We start from the raw sequence: 16,131 nt of genomic DNA on the forward strand, positions 1-16,131 counted from the left end.
CATGTGACATAATCTGATAATCCATTTCTGATGTAAAATTAACAAAAATTACATAGTTACATGGAACGATTGTGATTTTCAAGTAATCTTTTTATATGAACTAGTAGAAATAGAAAAAGCTGACGACTATTTTGTTAAATATGGTGGCGTCATGTTTAGGAATGTATAATATCATAGATAGCAGCAACCTTCTTAAAACATCACCAAGGCATAACTCCGGTTGCCAGCCCTCTTGCCAAGCGTAGCAACTACTGGCAAAACCCCCAACAGGAGAGGTCTATGTTAAGCAGTGGACGATTAATGGCTGATAGAAATCACCAAATATAACATATTATGCCATTCGTGCCCAAACATTCAAACCCGTGTGATCCCAATATATTAAAAGACTAGCAACGTAACGACAACTTCTCTATACGTTTTTCACTCTTACCAATTAAAAAAAGAAAATTAATCCATCTTCTGAAGTAATGTCAAGCAGTTATGCATTTTGTTGTATAAATTTGTCTGGATAAATTCTCTTTATCCATTCAATACCAGTTCCTCTAACTAAATGACCAGTTCAGGATCACACTTTTTCCGTATTACAAATCTGAGTATTGCAAAAATATTGCAACAACTTGATGCTTTCTCATATAGTTAGTATATTGACCATTTTTCTGTTCTATGGAAAAATGGAACTAAATGGATGGTGATTACTAAAATGTGGTATTGTGGAATGGCCTTTCCCATGACGTGTTTCCTTTATGTCCTATAACCTCGGTTCGTTCAAATGTAGTGTGAAAAAGCACTAAGTAAGCCGGTATAGTGCAGCCAACCGTTGAGAGCACAATATTCTTTTCGGTTGATCTTGGTCCTTGTGTTCGCTCAGGATGGTGTGGTCACATATCGTGCTATTATAAAACAAAATATAGTCGAAATTTGATTGATATTCGGGACTTTAATTCCGCTGATATATTTCTGCAACAGTCGAAGTTAACTCGGAAAACATTGAAGAATATTCTCGTTGCTATGTATAGGATAGTTGTTCGTTGTAATATTGGGATTTCGGGTCATATCATTCCTGATATCGTATGTGTTATTTGATATATTTAAATTTAAAAAACTATGTCATATTTCATTCAGGTCATTTCAATCTATTAATGTTTTATCAACTGATCTCCCCGTAAGAAAAGATATTTTTTAAATGAATGATAATGGAATGGTAGCTTACGCTTTATACGCGGTATATCCTGATGGAGCACTAGTAAGCAGGTTAGTTGGTCTACTTTTATCCTCACCTATCATCACTAGAGGACAATTTGTTCCCCTAGTCACTTCACACGACATCCTCCTGAGAACATAAAGAAATAATGAAATATTTTACTCTACGGACACGAGAAGACCCGTGACACGGTTTACTTTTATTCATGTGTTATACATATGTATCATGTGAGCTTCCTAGTAATTATTGTTGTTAATCGTGATTAGATATTAAAGTCTGTAGATAAATACATAATGATAGATAATTATATAATTAACATTAATAATAATGTATTAAAATTGGCGTGAATTTACTGGGTACAGAGGAATAACACCTGAGTCCTCAGGAATGGCAACGCATGGGGGGTATCATGGGCGAAACAGTATATTCTGTTATGTCCATGGTACTGCTTATGTTTATAGGCGACGGTTACCACTTTCCATCAGGTGGGCCGTCAGCTTGTTTGCCATTCTAAGTTGTATAAAAAAAAAAAAAATTAAAAATATTGATTACTAGCGATCAGCCCCGGCTTCGCACGGGTGCAATGCTGATATTAAATAGCGCTGCCGACCCATTAGAAACCTCTAAAATTATCAGTGTTTCTCTACAATATTATGAATGTATTATACATATAAACCTTCCTCTCGAATCACTTTATTAAAAAAAAAACCGCTTTAATATCCGTTGTGTAGTTTTAAAGATTTAAGCTATATTTCCCTATGTATATAGGGACGGACAGACAGCGACAGCGACTTTGTTTTATACTATGTAGTGATTATTAGTCGTATCACATTTAAATTCTTGTTTTTCCTTTTTTTGCGGAGCAAAAATATAACAGGGTGAATCTTTTCTACTACTTCTTTCGTCCTACACTGCATTTACCTGTACACGGTCGCCACTGAAGAACCTTTCTTCCCATCGGTTGTCAGTTCTTCGAGCTATGTGACCAGCCCATTACCACTTTAGCTTGCTTATCTTTCGGGCTATGTCAATTATTTTGGTTCTTTTGCGGATATCCTCGTTTCAGATTCTATCACGCAAAGAGACTCCGAGTAAAGCTAAGTAATTTGAAGCTTTTGCATACGGCCAACCGTATAGGAGCACGTTTCGGTTCCATAAATCTTCACTGGCAACACGCACTAGTTAAAACGAATACAATATCCCAGTATTCTTTCAAATAAAAAAAGAATTTTTCATATCACTTTATAACTAACAGAATTAAGAGATAATAAACAAACAAAATGCAACAGAATTTAAAACCTCCTTTTTTAAAGTAGGTTAAACATTGAGATTTTTTTGATGGATGAAAATGGTATGGTAACCCCGCCTGCGCTAACGGGATACGCTGGCGGAGCACCAGTGAAGGGTGATAGATGAGAATGAAAACAGGCCAATTAGCCCATCATGATGAATTCATCAGGAATTAACCACGATAGTTTCCAGGGAGAATCGCGAGGAGGTCGACCTGGCTGGGTATATTGCTAGCAATGGGATTCTCAGTCTCCATTACTAACAATCCCTTTTTCCCCCAACATGGAGATATTAAGTAATCCAAATTTAATTAAGTTAAAACTAAATAAGTAATGTTTCTGTAAAATTGCATCACTATAGATAAGTGTGTGGGATTAGGGATTAAGAATTAAGGGCATATTATGAAATATTAATTTCCTTTACAAAAGATAGTAAAGTATTTATTATAGATAACAATCTGTCTTGACAGTGTGAAATGCCTGTTTGTTTATTAATTATATTTTAATAGGGTAAAAATTTGTACACTAGACATGGGTAGGGTAATATGGATACCGATCGGATATCTATATATTGGGTTTCTCTGAATACTGATGGCGGAGAAAAGGTCATTACCCATTTTGTTATCACTCATATCGGTCGAAAACCTTTTTATTAAACGGTTTTATTTAGCTCGACCTGTACGGTATTTATTTATTTGGGTCAAAATTAGAAATAGGAATTTAAGCACCTTCCCGTTGTCAGATTGATCTGAAATTTGGTACACACATTTACTTTAGATGACAATACAATATAATAAAATCAATAACATTATAAATCTAAGATGGCCGCCGATACAAAATGGCGGATTACATATTTTTCCTTAACCCCCGCAATATGGGTATCAAATGAAAGGGCTACACTAGTAAAACACGATGATTATGTCAAAATTTAAAATTCAAGATGGACGCCGTTCCAATATGGCGGACTAGGTACATATTTTTCCAGAACCACCACAATATGGGTATCCAATAATAGGACTACACTGAGACACCCAGACACTAGACACTCGGACACTAGACACTCAGACGCTAGACCCTCAGACACTAGACACTCAGACACTCAGTCCCTAGACACACAGACACTAGACACTCGGATACAAGACACTCAGACACTAGACACTCGGACACTAGACACTCGGACACTAGACACTCGACACTCGACACTCGACACTCAAATACTAAACACTAGACACTAGACACTCCGACACTCGGATACAAGACACTCAGACACTAGACACTAGACACTCGACACTCGACACTCGACACTCGACACTCGACACTCGACACTCGACACTCGACACTCGACACTCGACACTCGACACTCGACACTCGACACTCGACACTCGACACTCGACACTCGACACTCGACACTAAACACTAGACACTAGACACTAGACACTAAACACTAAACACTAGACACTCAGACATCCAGACACTAGACACTCAGACACTGGACACTCGGATACAAGACACTCAGACACTAGACTCTCAGACACTTGACACTCAGACACCCAGACACTAGACACTCTGACACTCGACACTCGACACTCAGACACTAAACACCAGACACTAGACACTCAGACACTCGACACTCGACGACACTCGACACACGATACTCGACACTCGACACTCGACACTTGACACTCGACACTCGACACCCGACACTCGACACTCGACACTCGACACTCGACACTCGACACTCGACACTCGACACTCGACACTCAGACACTAAATACTAGACACTCGACACTCGACACTCAAATACTAAACACTAGACACTCCGACACTCGGATACAAGACACTCAGACACGAGACTCTCAGACACTTGACACTCAGACACCCAGACACTAGACACTCAGACACTAGACACTCGAAACTCGACACTCGACACTCAGACACTAAACACCAGACACTAGACACTCAGACACTCGACACTCGACGACACTCGACACACGACACTCGACACTCGACACTCGACACTCGACACTTGACACTCGACACTCGACACCCGACACTCGACACTCGACACTCGACACTCAGACACTAAATACTAGACACTAGACACTAGACACTCAGACACTCGACACTCAGACACTAGATACTAGACACTCGACACTCGACACTCGACACTCAAATACTAAACACTAGACACTCCGACACTCGGATACAAGACACTCAGACACGAGACTCTCAGACACTTGACACTCAGACACCCAGACACTAGACACTCAGACACTAGACACTCGAAACTCGACACTCGACACTCAGATACTAAACACTAAACACTAGACACTCAGACATCCAGACACTAGACACTCAGACACTGGACACTCGGATACAAGACACTCAGACACTAGACTCTCAGACACTTGACACTCAGACACCCAGACACTAGACACTCTGACACTCGACACTCAGACACTAAACACCAGACCCTAGACACTCAGACACTCGACACTCGACGACACTCGACACTCGACACTCGACACTCGACACTCGACACTCGACACTCGACACCCGACACTCGACACTCGACACTCAGACACTAAACACTAGACACTAGATACTAGACACTCAGACACTCGACACTCAGACACTCGACACTCGACACTCGACACTCGACACTCGACACTCGACACTCGACACTCGACACTCGACACTCGACACTCGACACTCGACACTCAAATACTAAACACTAGACACTAGACACTCCGACACTCGGATACAAGACACTCAGACACTTGACACTCAGACACCCAGACACTAGACACTCAGACACTAGACACTCAGACACTAGACACTCAGACACTAGACACTCAGACACTAGACACTCGAAACTCGACACTCGACACTCGACACTTGACACTCGACACTCGACACTCGACACTTAGACACTAGACACTCAGACACCCAGACACTAGACACTCAGACACTAGACACTCGGATACAAGACACTCAGACACTAGACTCTCAGACACTTGACACTCAGACACCCAGACGTTAGACACTCAGACACTAGACACTCGACACTCGACACTCGACATTTGACACTCGACACTCGACACTTAGACACTAGACACTCAGACACCCAGACACTAGACACTCAGACACTTGACACTCGGATACAAGACACTCAGACACTAGACTCCCAGACACTTGACACTCAGACACTAGACACTCGACACTCGACACTCAGATACTAAACACTAGACACTAGACACTCAGACACTGGACACTCGGATACAAGACACTCAGACACTAGACTCTCAGACACTTGACACTCAGACACCTTTTTGGCCTCAGTTCCGTCGAACCCAAATGTACGAAACAGATATATCATCAGGTTTAATTGACTTTGGCACAGACGGCATGCACGTTATTTACCCTAAAGCCATACAGTTTCCAGCAAAATTCAATTATGGTACGGCTGAAAAAAGGATGTTGCCCTTAGTTTTGTCATGGGCATTCACCGTCCATAAAATGCAGGGCAGCACCGTCGACCATGCAGTAGTATATTTGGGCTCAAAATGGTTTGAGGAAGGACAAGCATACGTGGCTCTAAGTCGAGTCAAGTCTCTGGAAGGGCTATGTATTGAGGAATTAGATTGTACTAAATTATCAGGTAAGAAACCATGTAATAATGATGCACTGAATGAATTAAATAGAATGAGGAATATTCGGTAAACAATTTCACTAAATACTAAAAACAAGAAAATAAAAATCGGTAAAAAAACTTTTAAGTTAAACGGTTTTATTTTATGTGCACTGAAAACTACAAAATAAATAAATAGTTACTTACCTATCAACCTACGTAGGTGATCTCGGTCAATAATATCTCTGATGGTAGTGGTTGTCATAACATGAAACATGTCAGCGGCCGAAAGGCAGTTCATGAGAGAACACTAACACCAGGGTTTGCTTGGTAGGTAAACTAAGCAGCCCACACTATAACAAGTAGGTATTTTGACCTTCTAGTTCAGAAATATTTTAGTACTAGGCAGAATAGCTTTTAGGCATATTAGACTAAAATAAAAACGTGGGGCCCATTAACTATATCTGTATTACTTTCTACTATACTTAGTGTGGATTGCATCGACTTATTATAATCGTCATCATCATCATCCTAGCGGTTTATCCCGGTCGCATCCGAAACCTCATAGCTCCGGAGTCCAGGGTCCGCTGAATCGACTTACTATAATCGTAACTGAAGGTTTTGACCATCAATAACCAGCCGTTACGGCTTCACCAGCGAACGCCGAGCTCATGATCTACCAAAGTATAAGATATGCTCTGCTATAGGTATGATTTCAGAGGGGCCCCACGTTTTTATTTTAGTCTAATATGCCTAAAAGCTATTCTGCCTAGTACTAAAATATTTCTGAACTAGAAGGTCAAAATACCTACTTGTTATAGTGTGGGCTGCTTAGTTTACCTACCAAGCAAACCCTGGTGTTAGTGTTCTCTCATGAACTGCCTTTCGGCCGCTGACATGTTTCATGTTATGACAACCACTACCATCAGAGATATTATTGACCGAGATCACCTACGTAGGTTGATAGGTAAGTAACTATTTATTTATTTTGTAGTTTTCAGTGCACATAAAATAAAACCGTTTAACTTAAAAGTTTTTTTACCGATTTTTATTTTCTTGTTTTTAGTATTTAGTGAAATTGTTTACCGAATATTCCTCATTCTATTTAATTCATTCAGTGCATCATTATTACATGGTTTCTTACCTGATAATTTAGTACAATCTAATTCCTCAATACATAGCCCTTCCAGAGACTTGACTCGACTTAGAGCCACGTATGCTTGTCCTTCCTCAAACCATTTTGAGCCCAAATATACTACTGCATGGTCGACGGTGCTGCCCTGCATTTTATGGACGGTGAATGCCCATGACAAAACTAAGGGCAACATCCTTTTTTCAGCCGTACCATAATTGAATTTTGCTGGAAACTGTATGGCTTTAGGGTAAATAACGTGCATGCCGTCTGTGCCAAAGTCAATTAAACCTGATGATATATCTGTTTCGTACATTTGGGTTCGACGGAACTGAGGCCAAAAAGGTGTCTGAGTGTCAAGTGTCTGAGAGTCTAGTGTCTGAGTGTCTTGTATCCGAGTGTCAAGTGTCTGAGTGTCTAGTGTCTGGGTGTCTGAGTGTCTAGTGTCTAAGTGTCGAGTGTCGAGTGTCAAATGTCGAGTGTCGAGTGTCGAGTGTCTAGTGTCTGAGTGTCAAGTGTCTGGGAGTCTAGTGTCTGAGTGTCTTGTATCCGAGTGTCAAGTGTCTGAGTGTCTAGTGTCTGGGTGTCTGAGTGTCTAGTGTCTAAGTGTCGAGTGTCGAGTGTCCGAGTGTCTAGTGTCTGAGTGTCTTGTATCCGAGTGTCTAGTGTCTGAGTGTCTTGTATCCGAGTGTCTAGTGTCTGAGTGTCTAGTGTCTGGGTGTCTGAGTGTCTAGTGTCTAAGTGTCGAGTGTCGAGTGTCGAGTGTCAAGTGTCGAGTGTCGAGTGTCGAGTTTCGAGTGTCTAGTGTCTGAGTGTCTAGTGTCTGAGTGTCTAGTGTCTGAGTGTCTAGTGTCTGGGTGTCTGAGTGTCAAGTGTCTGAGAGTCTAGTGTCTGAGTGTCTTGTATCCGAGTGTCGGAGTGTCTAGTGTCTAGTGTTTAGTATTTGAGTGTCGAGTGTCGAGTGTCGAGTGTCGAGTGTCGAGTGTCGAGTGTCGAGTGTCGAGTGTCGAGTGTCGAGTGTCGAGTGTCGAGTGTCGAGTGTCGAGTGTCGAGTGTCGAGTGTCGAGTGTCGAGTGTCGAGTGTCGAGTGTCGAGTGTCTAGTGTCTGAGTGTCGAGTGTCTGAGTGTCTAGTATCTAGTGTCTAGTGTTTAGTGTTAGTGTCTGAGTGTCGAGTGTCGAGTGTCGAGTGTCGGGTGTCGAGTGTCGAGTGTCGAGTGTCGAGTGTCGAGTGTCGTCGAGTGTCGAGTGTCTGAGTGTCTAGGGTCTGGTGTTTAGTGTCTGAGTGTCGAGTGTCAGAGTGTCTAGTGTCTGGGTGTCTGAGTGTCTAGTGTTTAGTGTTTAGTATCTGAGTGTCGAGTGTCGAGTTTCGAGTGTCTAGTGTCTGAGTGTCTAGTGTCTGGGTGTCTGAGTGTCAAGTGTCTGAGAGTCTCGTGTCTGAGTGTCTTGTATCCGAGTGTCGGAGTGTCTAGTGTTTAGTATTTGAGTGTCGAGTGTCGAGTGTCGAGTGTCTAGTATCTAGTGTCTGAGTGTCGAGTGTCTGAGTGTCTAGTGTCTAGTGTCTAGTATTTAGTGTCTGAGTGTCGAGTGTCGAGTGTCGAGTGTCGGGTGTCGAGTGTCGAGTGTCAAGTGTCGAGTGTCGAGTGTCGAGTGTCGTGTGTCGAGTGTCGTCGAGTGTCGAGTGTCTGAGTGTCTAGTGTCTGGTGTTTAGTGTCTGAGTGTCGAGTGTCGAGTTTCGAGTGTCTAGTGTCTGAGTGTCTAGTGTCTGGGTGTCTGAGTGTCAAGTGTCTGAGAGTCTCGTGTCTGAGTGTCTTGTATCCGAGTGTCGGAGTGTCTAGTGTTTAGTATTTGAGTGTCGAGTGTCGAGTGTCTAGTGTCTAGTGTCTGAGTGTCGAGTGTCTGAGTGTCTAGTGTCTAGTGTCTAGTATTTAGTGTCTGAGTGTCGAGTGTCGAGTGTCGAGTGTCGAGTGTCGAGTGTCGAGTGTCGGGTGTCGAGTGTCGAGTGTCAAGTGTCGAGTGTCTAGTGTCTGGGTGTCTGAGTGTCTAGTGTCTAAGTGTCGAGTGTCGAGTGTCAAATGTCGAGTGTCGAGTGTCGAGTGTCTAGTGTCTGAGTGTCAAGTGTCTGGGAGTCTAGTGTCTGAGTGTCTTGTATCCGAGTGTCAAGTGTCTGAGTGTCTAGTGTCTGGGTGTCTGAGTGTCTAGTGTCTAAGTGTCGAGTGTCGAGTGTCAAATGTCGAGTGTCGAGTGTCGAGTGTCGAGTGTCTAGTGTCTGAGTGTCAAGTGTCTGGGAGTCTAGTGTCTGAGTGTCTTGTATCCGAGTGTCAAGTGTCTGAGTGTCTAGTGTCTGGGTGTCTGAGTGTCTAGTGTCTAAGTGTCGAGTGTCGAGTGTCAAATGTCGAGTGTCTGAGTGTCGAGTGTCGAGTGTCGAGTGTCGAGTGTCGAGTGTCGAGTGTCGGGTGTCGAGTGTCGAGTTTTTTTTTTTTTTTTTTTTTTTTTTTTTTTTTTTTATAGAACTTAGAATGGCAAACAAGCTGACGGCCCACCTGATGGAAAGTGGTGACCGTCGCCTATAGACATGAGCAGTACCATGGACATAACAGAGTATACTGTTTCGCCCATGATACCCCCATGCGTTGCCATTCCTGAGGACTCAGGTGTTATTCCTCTGTACCCAGTAAATTCACGCCACGAGTGTCGAGTGTCGAGTGTCGAGTGTCGAGTGTCGTCGAGTGTCGAGTGTCTGAGTGTCTAGGGTCTGGTGTTTAGTGTCTGAGTGTCGAGTGTCAGAGTGTCTAGTGTCTGTTTGTCTAGTGTCCGAGTGTCTAGTGTCTGAGTGTCTTGTATCCGAGTGTCCAGTGTCTGAGTGTCTAGTGTCTGGATGTCTGAGTGTCTAGTGTTTAGTGTTTAGTATCTGAGTGTCGAGTGTCGAGTTTCGAGTGTCTAGTGTCTGAGTGTCTAGTGTCTGGGTGTCTGAGTGTCAAGTGTCTGAGAGTCTCGTGTCTGAGTGTCTTGTATCCGAGTGTCGGAGTGTCTAGTGTTTAGTATTTGAGTGTCGAGTGTCGAGTGTCGAGTGTCTAGTATCTAGTGTCTGAGTGTCGAGTGTCTGAGTGTCTAGTGTCTAGTGTCTAGTATTTAGTGTCTGAGTGTCGAGTGTCAAGTGTCGAGTGTCGAGTGTCGGGTGTCGAGTGTCGAGTGTCAAGTGTCGAGTGTCGAGTGTCGAGTGTCGTGTGTCGAGTGTCGTCGAGTGTCGAGTGTCTGAGTGTCTAGTGTCTGGTGTTTAGTGTCTGAGTGTCGAGTGTCGAGTTTCGAGTGTCTAGTGTCTGAGTGTCTAGTGTCTGGGTGTCTGAGTGTCAAGTGTCTGAGAGTCTCGTGTCTGAGTGTCTTGTATCCGAGTGTCGGAGTGTCTAGTGTTTAGTATTTGAGTGTCGAGTGTCGAGTGTCTAGTGTCTAGTGTCTGAGTGTCGAGTGTCTGAGTGTCTAGTGTCTAGTGTCTAGTATTTAGTGTCTGAGTGTCGAGTGTCGAGTGTCGAGTGTCGAGTGTCGAGTGTCGAGTGTCGAGTGTCGAGTGTCGAGTGTCGAGTGTCGAGTGTCGGGTGTCGAGTGTCGAGTGTCAAGTGTCGAGTGTCGAGTATCGTGTGTCGAGTGTCGTCGAGTGTCGAGTGTCTGAGTGTCTAGTGTCTGGTGTTTAGTGTCTGAGTGTCGAGTGTCGAGTGTCAGAGTGTCTAGTGTCTGGGTGTCTGAGTGTCAAGTGTCTGAGAGTCTAGTGTCTGAGTGTCTTGTATCCGAGTGTCCAGTGTCTGAGTGTCTAGTGTCTGGATGTCTGAGTGTCTAGTGTCTAGTGTTTAGTGTTTAGTGTCTAGTGTCTAGTGTCTAGTGTCTAGTGTTTAGTGTCGAGTGTCGAGTGTCGAGTGTCGAGTGTCGAGTGTCGAGTGTCGAGTGTCGAGTGTCGAGTGTCGAGTGTCGAGTGTCGAGTGTCTAGTGTCTAGTGTCTGAGTGTCTTGTCTGAGTGTCTTGTATCCGAGTGTCGGAGTGTCTAGTGTCTAGTGTTTAGTATTTGAGTGTCGAGTGTCGAGTGTCTAGTGTCTGAGTGTCTAGTGTCCGAGTGTCTAGTGTCTGAGTGTCTTGTATCCGAGTGTCTAGTGTCTGTGTGTCTAGGGACTGAGTGTCTGAGTGTCTAGTGTCTGAGGGTCTAGCGTCTCTGAGTGTCTAGTGTCCGAGTGTCTAGTGTCTGGGTGTCTCAGTGTAGTCCTATTATTGGATACCCATATTGTGGTGGTTGTGGAAAAATATGTACCTAGTCCGCCATATTGGAACGGCGTCCATCTTGAATTTTAAATTTTGACATAATCATCGTGTTTTACTAGTGTAGCCCTTTCATTTGATACCCATATTACGGGGGTTAAGGAAAAATATGTAATCCGCCATTTTGTATCGGCGGCCATCTTAGATTTATAATGTTATTGATTTTATTATATTGTATTGTCATCTAAAGTAAATGTGTGTACCAAATTTCAGATCAATCTGACAACGGGAAGGTGCTTAAATTCCTATTTCTAATTTTGACCCAAATAAATAAATACCGTACAGGTCGAGCTAAATAAAACCGTTTAAAAACAAACTTGTTATTATCAGATACTTGAATTGATAACAATCAGATAAATTCGAGTGCAGCTAGAGATGGGCAATCCACCTGGGTGGGTTTAAAGTCTGGTGGGTAAAAACCGGGTGTTTTGGGTTTATTGGGTTTAAACCCCATAAACACCCAAATTTTTGGGTGTTTATGATTTTGTACTTCATCATCGTCATCTCAGCCGCAAGACGTCCACTATACTGGACATAGACAATATTATTATGCAGCCTACAGAATAAAAAACTTTTAATTTGATTTTGAGTTTATTAAGAAAGAGATGAAAGTAAAATGTAAAACTACAGTCAATCACTGTCAGATTCAGAGTTATTACAAGCGATGAATTGTATAGGTTCGATAGGCTCTATTTCGTCTAAACTGTTATGTTCATTTACTTGCTCAATGAAAGCTTCTAAGGTATTTTCTTCATTAAACTGAATGTCCTCGCATTCAGCTTTATGTTTAAGATTCCAGTTATAACAAATGAATGAAATTTTTTCAGTTCTTTCAGTTGTAAGTCGATTTCTTTTGTTATTATGTATGTAGCCTTGGATACTAAAGGAACGCTCAGTGGCTGCCGAAGTACAGGGAGCTGATAGAATACGAATCGCTACTTTGCTTAACTCAGTGGAACCACAAATACCTTTCCACCATATTAGGGGCTCAATGCTATCTAATGAGCTCCATACAAATCCTCTGGCCCAAAAGTTTTCTTTAGCTTTATAACACGCCAAATCTGCCATTACATTTGACAAACTTAAGTGTTGGCTTAAATTGTAGATTAACTCCATACCCTTAAGTTCTTCCTCTTGAGTAAGTTCGACTCCTAGAGTCCTGGGGTCTAGAATATATGCTGCAAAATGTATTGGCCTCATTGCCATATTGCATCTTGAAGATACTGATGTTAGAATCTGCTGTTTGCTTTCTTCGCTCAATGTCGAAATCTCATTTAATGCAAAACGTATCTTAGCTTGTACATCTCTAAATGTAATGTATGTGCGATGCAAACGATTCTGGTCGCTCTCTAAGTAAAATATGCTTTCAGTGACTGGTTCCAAAATACTTATACATTCCCCTGTCTTCGTCCAGAAATCATCACTTAGAATTAAATCTTTAATATCTCTTGAAATTACCACATCTTCTCTAACTGTTAATATTTGCAAAGCTATCTTATTTGCTTTCAAACTTTTTAACGAAGTAACATGACTTCCCCATCTTGTAGCACAAGGCAATTTTAGTGTTTGTGTAGAATCTTCACCCTGCCTTGATTTTATCAACAAGGAACTTAATCGTTGACTCCTTTTAACAGTTTTTATTATATTTATGGCTTGCATAATAAACACAGTTACTTCTTGTATCTTTACAATATCTTGGCACAACAAGTTAAGGATATGTGCACAGCAACCGAGAGGAACAACATGTGGATATTTGAGTTTTGTTAATTCGAATGCCTTTTGTATATTTCTAGCGTTATCGCCAATAAGTACAAGAAACTTATTTGCTCCATACACTTTCATTACTTTTTCAACTTCTTGGCTAAGGTATTCACTAGTGTGAGGATTACTTTCTGTATTCAAACTTTTAACGTATGCAGGTTGAGGTTTTGATATAAGAAAGTTTATTATTCCTTCATTTCTTAAATTAGACCAGCCATCGCACTGAAGGTGTAAGTAACTACAAGCATTTAGTTCCTCATTTAACTCAAAACGCATTTCTCTATATATTTTATCTAAGTATTTTGTCGCTAAAGCTTTACGTGAAGGTATTTTAAATTTTGGTTGCAATTTTTCGAAAAATTGTATCCATAAAGGATGTTGCACCATCGATAATGGCGTCCCTGTTACAAATATAGCTCTCGCTAATTCTGTTTTTATATGATCATCGGTGTCTTGAAACTCAGCATTTATTGTAGTGTTAGCAGACGACGAGGGGCTTATAAAAGAATCATTTGTCTCTATCTCTGACAGTCCAGACATTTTGGTTTTGGACGAGCTATCTTTTATAAGTTTCATAGAGTCTTTTAATGTTTCTGGAGATTTTGGACAAGTGATAAGATGTTGAAGCATTTTGGCAGCATTACTGAATTTGTAGACCTTATTACAAAGCTTGCAAGAAACAGACTTGTTTGGTAAAGTACGGTAGTGCTCCCATATGCGTAAATCTTTAGGTCTCCCCATTGAACCTAAAAAAATGAACGATGATTAGTTGGTCTGACGAAAATTCAACAATAGAGTGCCTATTTTTTTACAATGATTATTTCTTGTTATTTACAATAAATTTATTAAAAAAATAATAAAATAAATACAAAAAACCTTTGTAAAATTACATCTCCTCGGAGGATTAAACGCAGACGCTAGTTTATTATCGTATTGTTCTGTATTTTTCTCAGCAACTTCTTTAATTCGATTAGGTACTTACGCATATTATGTTAAAAATAAATATCTAGTACACATCTTAGGCTATCCACCATTATTATCCAATGACGACTCTCAGCTAACTATGCACTATCATCCAAAATAAACGTGTATGGAAAATTTTATCCCAGTCGGTTGAGGATTGAGGATAATTGCATCAACATACGAACATACCTACATACTTTTATTTACATAACGCAAGCTAAATAAAAGCTTGTAATAATACATCTAATTTTAAGTTAAAATTGTTAAGTGATCATGATATAATTGTATCATTCAAAAATCCACTTACCTTTAATTATTTCTTGTTAAGTATAAATATTATTTCAAATCTGCTCCCTTAATATGCACTTTTTTACTGCTTTTCCTACCTAACACGTTACCAGGAAGTCACGTTACCAGAGTCAGAGTAATAGTGAACACGTTTGACAGTGATTGTCGTCGCCTCATATTCAGCGTCGACGAATAGGGGAATCCCCAGTCATAATGTATTGCATGCGTGGCGGTCTTACTTCAAATCCATAAACAAAGAGATAATTACAGAACTCGATACTAGATGGCGCTGTTTTTGTTTGAAGAAAGTTTGCGGGCTAAAATACATAGAATTTCATCAATGACTTCCACAAAGAACAACATTTCTGTTTTTTCTAAGTCCGTATCTCTTCCGTATATTTCATAAGATATAAGCTTGGGCTACATTGTTATGCAACGTGATTTTGTCGCTGTCTTGCTAGCAGGGTTGACAGATATACGATTTAAATCGTACTCATACTATTATTTGTCTATTTTTTAATGTACGATCGTAAAGATTATGATCGTAATTCGCACAAAAACATACGACTTTTTGGTTACCTGGCAACATTTTTATTATGAAACGAACATGCTCACATCATCAGTCACATGCAACAATTTATTGGGGATTTCCCCTTCACATCTGGCAGTCCTGCTTGCTAGAATATAGGTAAGTCAGCCACAGTTACTGACGATCGATATTTAAAGGGTATTGTTTTTGTGCTAAATATTTCATAAAAACGTTATTTAATACTTTGTGGATTATTAATTTAGTTGATAATCACTGGAAGTAAAATGGATGCTAATTTGAGAGATCAAGATCTTCGTATAAAACAGTTAATAAAAGAAAATCTACGTAAGTACTCTTTTTATACCTAGGTAGGTAAGGTATAATAAACACAAAAGGTACTTAGATCGCGTGTGTTCGAAGCATATATTCTAATAAATTTAATTTAAAATTGTAGAAAGAAAAAAATGTCTGCCAAGCCGTAGCCGAAGCCGATCTCCAAATATATTTGGCGATAGTGAGACCCAGTGTCCAGATGATTTACCCAGCGTCGTCGCAACAAATAAAAAAAACGAGGATAAAGTAAAAGAAAATTTACTGAAAGAAGAAACAAACTGTTCTAAATGCTTAATTTATGGAGAAGAGGATAAAAGAAATGAGTATTTCGGACTGTTAGTGGCTCAAGAATTTAAATATATACGGCCATGTGTGCGAACGAGGTGTTATGAAGAAATTTTAAAGTATCTACGGGAAGCAAAAGGCCAACATGTTGATCAACTGCAACATGAAAACACTGAAAATTAATTACTTTCATTTTATTATATATAGATTTTTAAAATTTCCTGAAATATTATTAGTTAACGTTTTATTTAATATTGTAGAATTGATCAATACAATTTATAAAAATAATTTATTGGTATTACTTACATATTTTCAAAAAAATACGTAAAAACCTATTTTTTTGGGTGATTATGGGAGTTTATGGGTGTTTATTGGGTTTTTACCAAAGCACCGGGTTTAAACCCGGTGCTTTGCCCATC

The 16,131-nt window shown here is 40.6% G+C and overlaps 2 protein-coding genes across 2 annotated transcripts; one reads left to right on the forward strand and one right to left on the reverse strand.

Annotated features, from left to right (window-relative positions):
- Positions 1–11,926: 11,926 nt before the first annotated feature.
- Positions 11,927–15,244, reverse strand: LOC128200441 (uncharacterized). Its single transcript, XM_052893849.1, has 2 exons — positions 14,585–15,244; positions 11,927–14,060 (listed from the first exon to the last, which is right to left on the reverse strand). Exon 2 carries the CDS (start codon positions 14,053–14,055, stop codon positions 12,184–12,186), a length of 1,872 nt encoding a protein of 623 aa, XP_052749809.1. The 5' UTR covers positions 14,056–14,060; positions 14,585–15,244; the 3' UTR covers positions 11,927–12,183.
- On the forward strand, positions 15,239–16,036 carry LOC128200442 (uncharacterized). Its single transcript, XM_052893850.1, has 2 exons — positions 15,239–15,439; positions 15,549–16,036. Exons 1-2 carry the CDS (start codon positions 15,379–15,381, stop codon positions 15,893–15,895), a joined length of 408 nt encoding a protein of 135 aa, XP_052749810.1. The 5' UTR covers positions 15,239–15,378; the 3' UTR covers positions 15,896–16,036.
- Positions 16,037–16,131: the final 95 nt, after the last annotated feature.

The sequence above is a fragment of the Galleria mellonella genome, unplaced genomic scaffold, assembly GCF_026898425.1.
Source record: "Galleria mellonella isolate WM207_F2 unplaced genomic scaffold, CSIRO_AGI_GalMel_v1 utg184, whole genome shotgun sequence".
Classification (NCBI taxonomy): Eukaryota; Metazoa; Arthropoda; class Insecta; order Lepidoptera; family Pyralidae; genus Galleria; species Galleria mellonella.